The following is a 10930-nucleotide window of genomic DNA, read 5'->3' on the forward strand; positions in this document are numbered from 1 at the left end:
CAAAAGTGAGAGAGAAAAAAAATTTAGCTAAAGTAATGGTTTGCTATTTTTAAATGTCAATTCATACTTGTAATTAACATACTTTGAGAAAACAATTAAACAATTCACTTATGAATCTTCAATTTCATCATAATCACCATTCATTTCTTCCTCATTACTATCATACTCAATAGGAGATTCATCTTCATCATCTGATATTACAAAATCTTCTTCTGTTTCAATTCTTTCAGATGGCACAATAATAGCTTCCACAATGTGTGATTCTACATCTACTCTATGCAAGGATGTAGAAATGTCATCAGATAGTCTAATAGTTATGCCATTACTAGATACCATCTCATTGTCTTGATAAATCATGTGTGTCATCTTTATCATCTAGTATACTACCAACCTCATTTTCATCATAAATATGTCTATGCTGAAATTGTTGAACAACTCGCCAATTTGATCCCAACTTTGGATCATTTAGGTAGAAGACCTGCTTTGCTTGAGAAGCTAAAACATATGGATCATTTTTATACCAAAAGCTTGAAACTTTAATGCTAGTAAATATCCCATCATGTTGAATGCATGACCTTTTTCCAATATCAAACCAATCACACTTGAAAAGAACAATGCGGTATCCTTTAATGTATTCCAACTCAATTACATCGTTTAACACACCATAAAAATCAATCAATTCATCTCCATGATTTCCTTGCACAGAAATTCCACAATTTTGAGTTTTATGACGACTGTCACGATCTTTTGTATGAAATCTAACTCCATTAACTATGCAAGATGTATATTTCCGAACACACAGTTGAGGTCCACAAGCTAATGAGTATAAGTCATCCATAGCTTTAGTTGCATGTGCATTATGTAATTGGAATACCTAACAATTTAATTACAAAAATAACAGTAATTAGAATAAAGCATATTTTAAGTATTGTTTAATAATATTAATGTTGCACTAACCTTCTCCCTAAACCACTTTGGGAACTCCCTCTTATGTCTTTCATTAACATTAGACAAACTTTCCTTCTCAAGTAAACCAATGTGTTCACTACGAATGAGAGTAAGAATAAGAAAATATTAACTAAAATAAATTAGCTTTAAATTTTAAATTTAATTATATGATCTTATATCCAGAAAATATACTTACTCAATATATGATTCAACTTCATCACAATTACTCAATACAAACCATTCAATCTTATTAAGTTCTTCCTTGGTTAATTTTTCATATTTCCAACCACCAAACGGACGAACCTTATGTGAAAATATTGACAACCCATCATGTGTTTCTTGTCTATCATTATTTCTATCCGGTTTGTTGAAACGAGTCTCTACTCCATTAAGGTATAGAGAAAGAAAAGTTAAGCATTCATTTGCAACATAACCCTCAGCANGCAACATAACCCTCAGCAATTGATCCTTCTGGATGAGCTTTATTTCTCACATAATGTTTAAGTGAGCCTAAGAACCTACAACAAGAATGAAGTTTTTAGATTATTGAAAATTATTATATGAAGTATATATCACCTTTCAATCATAAACATCCATCTAAATTGTACTGGTCCACCTAGAGCAGCTTCTTGTGGAAGGTGAATTGCTAGATGTACCATGACATCAAAGAAAGCCGGTGGATAAATCATCTCTAACTTACAAAGTATGATAACAATATCATTGCGTAGGACATCTAAATCTGCTAGCTTTAAGGTCTTACAACACAACTTCCTAAAGAAATCTCCTAATTCAGATAACACAGTGGTAACTTCTTTTTCTAAGCTTCCGCGCACTCCAACAGGTAATACTCTTTGTAATAAAACATGGCAGTCATGGCTTTTTAAACCCATAAGTTTACCATCAGCATTCACACACCTAGTGATATTAGAAGCATAACCATCTGGAAACTTAACAGACTTCAAAAATTCTGCAAATTTCAACCTATCTTCTCTTGTTAACATATAACATGGATGTGGAACTTCATATGATCCATTTGATTTCTTAACCAAATGCAATTCCTTCCTAATATTCATATCATCTAAATCTTGTCTTGCTTTCAAAGTGTCCTTATTTTTTCCATCAATATTTAGCAAAGTTCCAATGATATTATCACATATGTTTTTCTCAATATGCATAACATCAAGATTGTGCCTTAATTTCAATTTTTTACAATATGGAAGCTTGAAGAATATACTCTTTTTACACCAGTTAAGGTATTCAAGATTTCGTTTCGTTTTTATTTTGTTCGGATGCTTCCCAAATGGACTGTCACTTATTTCATGTAGTTGCCTTAACACTTCCTCACCAGATAACTCCAAAGGGGCACTTCGACTCTCCACTTTTTCATTAAACTTCTTGCTTCACCTCCATGTGTGATTAGTGGGCAAGAAACGACGATGGCCTACATATCCCAACTTACTCCTTAATCTAACAGAACATGGGTCATCATTGCAAACTGGGCAAGCCAGGTATCCTTTAGTAGACCATCCCAACAAGTTGCCATATGCTGGAAAATCATTTATAGTCCACAGGATAGAAGCATGTAATTGAAAATTTGTTAAAGAACAAGCATCATATGTTGTCACACCTCTTTCCCATAATTCCATGAGATCTTCGATTAAAGGTTGCAAATAAACGTCAATATCTCTTCCAGGTGCTTTAGGGCCAGGTATAAGTAATGTTAGCATAAAGAATGGATCTTTCATACACATCCATGGCGGTAAATTATAAGGGATTAATATAACAGGCCACATGCTATAAGAATTATCCATATTACCAAATGGGTTGAATCCATCTGAAGCTAAACCAAGCCTAACATTCCGTATATCATTAGCAAACCATGGAAACTCTTGATCCATCATCAATTCGTCTTTCTTTATGCCATCTCATATCTTTTGCAGTTTTTTTTGACATAAAAAATCTTTGAAGCCTAGGTTTTAGAGGAAAGTATCTCAATATTTTATGAGGAATATTATTTCCTTTACCATCCTTAACTTTCCATCTAGAAGTACCATAAATAGGACAAAACTCATGTTTCTCTAATTCCTTCCAAAATAATACACAATCATATTTGCATGCATGAATATTTATATATCGCAATCCCAAACTACGAAGCATAGCTTTAGACTCATAGTGAGAACGTGGAAGTGTATTTCCATCAGGTAAGCATTCACTTAGCAATTCAAGCAACATGTCAAATGATTTATTACTCCATTTATTATACACTTTCAAATGAAGCAACTTCACTGTTAAAGACAATTTTGAGAATTTAGTGCAACCCGGATATAATTCTTGTTTTGCTTCCCTCAACATGTTCTCAAAATCATCAACTTCACAACTTTCTATATTGGGGTTTAAATGAGAGTTGAAATCCACAAAATTTTCGTAATCATTTAAGAACTCTTGGACTCCATCTATGTGTTCCTCACTTAAATCATCATCCTCATTCTGAAAATCATTTGTAACGGATTCTTGAAAATTTGGTGGCTCTCCATGGAATATCTAACGTGTGTAACCTGTGTCTATACCATTTTGACGCAAATGCATGTATACTAAACTTTGATTTAAGAAACATGTGTTTAAGCATTTTTTACATGGACACCTTATCTCACAATCATGTCCCTTGTTCTTAACCACAAATATCATAAATTCCTTAAGTCTTTCAATATATTCATTGGACCTTTTATTTTGTGTCATCCATGCCTTATCCATAGTGAAACACTGATATACCTATTATATAACACAGAATGACTTACAACATAAATTATTCAAAGCTATAATGGACTATTACATTATCACAAACATTAAATGAAGAATTTGAGGCAAACATTGAAAAATATTTTATATACATATGTACATACATACATACATACATATACACACACTCTCTCTGCTATAGTGATATAGTTCAGAATAAATGCTTGATTTGGCTTTGTTTACTTTAGAAATATTAAAGTATTTTCTCAAAAAATAAATGCCCAATGGCAAACATAACATTGCATTATATTGTAGAAGACAAACTGACATGATGCATTTACTTCATCCTTTTCCATTCATTTGTCTTCTATTTCAATTTGTACACACTCTCTCTCTTTGTACTATAGTTTAGAATAAATGCTTGACTTGGTTTGGTTTATTTTTAGAAATATTAAAGCATTTTTTCAAAAAATAAATGCTCAAATAGTTAACAATCTAACATAACATTGCATTACAGTGTAGATCACAAAAATGTGATGCATTTACTTCATTTCTTTCTTCTATTCCGTTGTTGTCATAATAAATTTTTTTTTTTTTTGCTCTCTATTAAAATTAATTTTCTTTAATAGAAAAATATAGACATATACCAATCAAATGCAAATAAGAAGAATTATATGAATAAGGAACAAACAATTTAAATAATGCACAATAATAACAGAAACTTCACATTTTAAAAATAAAATATATATGGATGAAAAAGAAATCAACATACACTGCCGCAAGATTCTTAAATAAGTGAATGTCATTGCAAACTAGTATTTTTAACCAAACAAGGGCATAATAGTGTTTTAAAAAATCACCTCTGTATTGCCAGTTGATGTGTTTTCTGAAATTAGTCACTGCAAAAAATAAAAAAGAATAAATCACTTCGCATTGAAAATATAATTAGTTTAATATTATAAATATCTTTAATACAAACATATATAAAAATGAAAAAAAAAATTAAAATTTACAAATTTCAGAACAAGATGAGAGCAGAGAGTACAATGATAAAATATAATGTCTCAAACAATAAAACACGCCAAAAGAACTGGGCAATGAACATGCCCAACTGAGAATGTACTTGCCTTTGACATCATCTGGTAACAAATAAAACTAGTATTTGAAGAATTATGACTTGACACTACAAAAGCAGTGAAGGAGAGGGCAGAGAAACTTTAAATCAGTACATAATCTTCTGATCTCCTTCAATTGTTTGTTTTTCTAATTCATTCTTCATTAACACACATAACCCAAACTTACCACTTACAGAGTACGACTATGAGAGAATACAAATGGTAAAGGCAATTGAACTAGAGAACCACTAATCACATACATAATTGCCTTATATCGAGATTTGCATGTAAAAAACTAAAAAACAATATTAACAAAATGAATACAGTACCCGCATTCTTAAATGAATGAAATATTATTGGAAACTAGCATTATTAATCAAGCAAAGGCTGAAAGACATAATAGTTTTAAAAAATCACCTCTGTATTGCAATTGTGCAGCTGATGTACTCCTCAAAATTAGTAACTGCAAAACCAAAAAAAAAAAACTTAGCACTGAAAATACGATTATTACTTCAATTTTATTAATATCTGTAATACAAACATATATAAAAAATAAAAATAAAAACATAAAATTTTACAAAACATATATAAAAAATAAAAATAAAAACATAAAATTTTACAAATTTCAGGATCTAATTTCCTTCTTCAATTTTTTTTTTCTGATTCCTTCTTCATTAACACTTACAGAGTATAACAGGGAAGAATATCCTTCTTCATTAACACTTACAGAGTATAACAGGGAAGAATATAATTGGTAAAGACAACAAATAACCACTAATCACATACATGATGGTCTAATCTCAAGTTTTCTTTTAAAAACTAAATACTAAAAAATAAAAATAAAATACAAAAAAAACTTTGAATAGATTTTACAAAAAATAGAACTAAGAATAGAAGAAAGAAAATGTTAATACTAGTTGAATAGAAAAGCAAGAACATATGGATTTGGGTTTACACATGCGGCCATGGTTGGGTGAAGATTTGTAAGTTAGGGTTTATATTCACCTAGGCATACAACCTCTTCTTCTTCACTGTGTACAGTTTTTGTTGATGTGTTGCAACACTATGAAGCATTTGAGTTCAATTTGGTGAAGAGATGAGAGCTTACCTGAGACTCTGAGGAGTGTTTACCGTGAGAGTGCTGAGGTTTCTGAGAAAGTTTTGTGAGGCTGTGGATTAAAAGAGAAATTTATTCATTTTTATTGATTATTATTTGTTTTAGTTATTCTGAGTGGATGGCGCGAACTGAAAATTTTTCCCGGTAAAGTTACATTTTACTTTTAGCGACGATTTATTTCACAACTCATTTGTAGAATAAAAGCTTTGGTGAGGTTTATTATATAATGTCATCTATTCTATACCTTTGCCGATGAAAAAAATAAAATTTCGTCAGTAAAAAGTAATGAAGTCTTCATTATTCATACAAGTATAAATAGTGACGATATGCAATATAACCGTCACAAAATGTGACGTTTAACGACGTTTTTATAGCGTCACAAAATCTTTCGTCGTTAAATGTCAGATTTCTTGTAGTAATCTCCCCTTTGACAATTTTTTGTCAAAACTATGCTAAAGGGGAAATTGTGTACTAGAACTTGGATATGTTTCACAAAATTCTTCACAAAGGAGATACTTTTGATAATTTATTCAAAGAAAGGATTACAAAAACCTTAGCTCTAAATCAAGAATAACTCACTACCTTGGCCGTCGGAACTCATCACTACCTTGTACCTATTAGGACTTATATGTTTGTGTTATACTAGGACTCTAGAGTAGCGGTCTTATATTATCTTTGTAATTATTCTCTGAACAATTCACGTCAGATTAATCAATCCTCATCTGGTATCAGTAGTTTTTCAGGTTTTTTTTTACATGACAGCTATCGGTTCTGTTGACGGATCTGTTCAAGCTTCCTCCGAACGGACTGTTACCGATACGACCATGTTCACCCCTCCTCCGGTGCATACTTCTCTCTCGTCTGCGCATCACTTCGTCTCCCTGAAGCTATCTTCCCGTAACTATCTGTTCTGGAGAACACAGATGGTTTCCTTTTTTGCGTGGTTAGGTGTTGTTGGGATATGTTGATGGAACAATTCCGTGCCCTGTCGTCCCTGCTCCGCCGCCCGTTGCTGTTTCGGCTGCTGCGACTACGTCGGCAACTGGTGATTCGGCCGCTGTGTCGGAGCTTTCTCAGGCGCGGGCAGCTTAGTTGCGGCAGGACCAGGCGGTCCTCTCCCTGCTGATTTCTTCGCTCTCTGAGGATGTCATGCACCATGCCATCGGAAAGCAAACGTCGCGGCTGATGTGGACTGCCCTCGAGCAGTCGCTTGGATTGTCGACGCGCACACGTGCTCTCAGCCTGCTTACGCAATTTCAGGCGCTACGCCAAGGGGATGCCTCCATCACTGATTATATATCTTGGGAGAGCTCGCATCCTAGTTGAAGATCTTGCCTTGGCTGGTCGGCCGGTTTCGTTAGACGATCAGAATCTTTACGTTTTTCGGGGCCTCCGACCAGAGTTTCGGCCGTTCGTTGCTAGTTTGACGCGTAGAGCTCCGGTCACATTAACTGAGTTGTCGGATTACCTCACTTCACAGGAATTTATCTGTGCAGATGAGTATGGCGGTGCGGCGGTTCTAGTAGCCATGGCGGCTCGGCGAGGAGGTCGCACTGGTGGTCAGCAGCAACAACAGCAGTTCGCTTACCGCGGCGGCAATGGTGGTGGTCGCGGTCGATAGCGTAGCCGTGGCCGTGGTCGGAATCGTGGCGGCGTCCGATGTCAGATTTGTAATGTCGCTGGTCACTCGGCTGTTACGTGTTACCTACGGTATACTGCTTCTCCGGCTCCTCAGGCGCACGTAGCTTATTCTGCTGACAACGACTCGCTGGCTCCACACCAATGGCTTCCGGATACGGGGGCTTCTACTCATGCCACTCCGGAGTCTTCCATGATGTCCACTACTGCGGATTATACTGGCTCGGATTCCCTACGGGTCGGTGATGGTACAGGTATGACTATTGTTGGTATTGGTTCCGCTTCGGTAGCTACGCTTAGTTGTTCGTTTCAATTGTCTGACATATTACATGTTCCTAGTCTGTCTGCGAATTTACTCTCTGTTCAAAAATTTGCTAAAGACAATAATGTTTTCTTTGAGTTTTATTCCGACTGTTTTGTTGTGAAGGATCGTTCCACTCAGGCGGTTCTCTATAAAGGTCGTGCTTCGGATGGTCTCTACTCTTGGCATGTTTCCTTGCCTCGATCGCCTTCTGCTTTGCTTGCTCGGGTTTCGTCTGCGGTCTGGCATAATAGGCTAGGTCATCCACACGATCGTGTCCTGCGTCAAATTTTACATTCTAGTTCTCTTAGTTCGAATATTACTCGTGATTTATTATCTGTTTGTCCAGCGTGTCAGTTAGGGAAATCTTCTCGGTTCCCTCTGTCACGAGTTGAGTCGTCTACTTCTCATGTTTTGGAACTCTTGTATACTGATATTTGGGGCCCGGCGCCTATTCTTTCTTCTACTGGTAACAAGTATTTTGTTTTAATCGTAGTCTCGTTGAACGTACCTTTAATCGTAAAATTGTTTCAATCCAGTCGGATTTAGGGGGAGAGTATAAAAAATTACACAATCGTTTGTCTGCTCTTGGTATTAATCATCGGCAATCATGTGCCTATACTCACGAGCAAAACGGTAGAGTAGAGCGGCGTCATCGTCATATTGTTGAAACCGGTCTCGCACTCATGGCTCAAGCCTCGGTTCCAACTCGGTACTGGGACTATGCCTTCGAGACTTTCAGTCCAGTGGTCAAACCGACTACTGTGCGTCTCTTACTCTCTTTGGCTATGTCACGTGGATGGCTATTCGGCAATTGGATGTCCATAATGCCTTTCTCAATGGTCATTTAGCTGAGACAGTTTTTATGCGGCAGCCTCCCGGTTATGAATCGAAGGACTCTCCTAATCATGTCTGTCGGTTGCAGCGGTCTTTGTATAGTCTCAAGCAAGCACCCCGTGCCTGGTTTGATCGCCTGCATGCTTTTCTTGTTTCCGTTGGCTTTACTCCTTCCAAGACCGTTGTCTCGTTGTTCATTTATTCTCGTGGTGTCATTCAGTTGTACCTGCTTGTGTATGTGGATGACATTCTTGTCATGGGATCTGATCTTGCTTCGGTTTCGAGTTTGGTTGCGAAGATGGGCACTGAGTTTAAGATTCGAGACATGGGTTCTCCGTCTTTCTTTCTTGGCATTGAGACTATATCGGTTTCGGATGGTATGCTTTTATCTCAGCAGCGGTATATGACAGACGTTCTAAAGCGTGCTGGTATGGTTGACTGCAAGGCGCTTGCGACTCCGGTCTCCTCGGCTCGTGTGGTTGACGACACTTCTACTCCTTATGCTGATCTCACGCACTATCGGAGTTTGGCTGGCGCGTTGCAGTATTTGACTGTGACTCGTCCGGATTTGTCTTTTGCAGTGAATAAATTGTGTCAGCACATGCATGCTCCTACTACTGAGCATTGGGCGATGCTCCCGCGGGTTCTTCGCTATGTTAAGGGTACATTGCATTTTGGTTTGCAGCTGTGCAGGTCTTCTTCGTCAGATATTCATGCTTTCTCGGACTCTGACTGGGCTGGTGATCCGGCTGATCGCAAGTCTACTAGCGGCTTTGCAGTGTTCTTGGGTCGCAATTTGGTTTCCTGGTTCTGTCGAAAGCAACGCACGGTGGCTCGCTCTTCGACTGAAGCTGAATGCAAAGCCTTAGCTGATGTGTCTGCTGAAGTTACGTGGCTGGTTTCTCTTCTGACCGAGCTTGGGATGCCGCCATCATCACCACCCCGGCTGTGGTGTGACAATCTTGGTGCCACTTACTTATGTGCTAATCCGGTGTTTCATGCTCGGACGAAACACGTCGAGATTGATTATCACTTTGTTCGTGATAAAGTCGCGAAGAAGGAGCTGCTGGTTAATTTCATTTCCACGAAGGATCAACTAGCTGATATTTTTACTAAACCTTTATCTAGTATACGTTTTGAGTTTCTTCGTAGCAAGCTCAATGTTACTCCACCTTGTGCTTGAGGGGGAGTATTAGGACTTATATGTTTGTGTTATACTAGGACTCTAGAGTAGCAGTCTTATATTATCTTTGTAATTATTCTCTGAACAATTCATGTCAGATTAATCAATCCTCATCGTACCCAAGCGTAAGTTGGTTTAATATATACGGTATTCTTTGCAAATAGGGATTTCGAAAATATCAATTTGAGGATCCAAGTATGTCATACACAATATATAGACTCTTCCAGGGATCTCATTTTTAATTTGATGATAGCTCTTTCTCTGGTTTGCTTACTGCACAACCGGAACTATCTTTACAGTTCCGGTGATTCAATTCTAATGCACAATTCAATTTGAACCGAACCATGTTCACGCTTACTTCTGCACAACACCTAAGCCACAAACCCATGCTCATTTGACTATCTCTAACGACACCGCCTGCAGTTACGTCACCTGGCTGTCCTCTCCTTCAAATTTTCACGTATACAATGTCGTCTATTACTTTTTCTAAACTTATCAAAATTCATTATAGCTGCTTTTTTCTTTAATTTTATTTATGGAAATCTTGATTACCAAGGAAGCTTTTTTATTCTTTTTTTTTTTTTTTTAAATCTCTCTAGTACGTGGTCTCAGCAAAAGGCAGTGTCTTTTACTTATTTCCGTACGTTGGATTTTCTAGTAGTGCTGTAGTGCGTATTGCTTTCATGGATTCGTAGGTGCGTGCCTAGCAGTCAAATGATGAGAAACCATTCATTATTACATTAGGGTTTGGTTGAGCACTTATATACGATTATATGTATTATTTGACGTATGTCTTCAAGGCAGATTCAGAAATTATTTTGAGTGGGTACAAAGTTCAAATAAATTTAAAAATGTTCATAATAAAATATCAAATACTAATAATATGGTGCAAATATAAAATACATTATAAATTACTAAGTACAATACAATGTTTATTATGTTAAACTAGGGTATAGTTGGGGGCGGAGTCAGAAATATACTTGATTGGGGTAAATTTTAAAGCATTTTGAAATGCTATAAAAAATATTTAGGACACTATATATAGGAAACATAAT

General features: G+C 36.5%; 1 protein-coding gene across 1 annotated transcript; it reads right to left on the reverse strand.

Moving 5' to 3' along the window:
- Window positions 1-337: 337 nt before the first annotated feature.
- Window positions 338-2846, reverse strand: LOC116024191. The gene is made up of 5 exons (XM_031265090.1): window positions 2576-2846; window positions 2408-2494; window positions 1525-2326; window positions 958-1045; window positions 338-874 (listed from the first exon to the last, which is right to left on the reverse strand). Exons 1-5 carry the CDS (start codon window positions 2844-2846, stop codon window positions 338-340), a joined length of 1785 nt encoding a protein of 594 aa, XP_031120950.1.
- Window positions 2847-10930: the final 8084 nt, after the last annotated feature.

This window comes from Ipomoea triloba, chromosome 7 (genome assembly GCF_003576645.1).
Source record: "Ipomoea triloba cultivar NCNSP0323 chromosome 7, ASM357664v1".
Classification (NCBI taxonomy): Eukaryota; Viridiplantae; Streptophyta; class Magnoliopsida; order Solanales; family Convolvulaceae; genus Ipomoea; species Ipomoea triloba.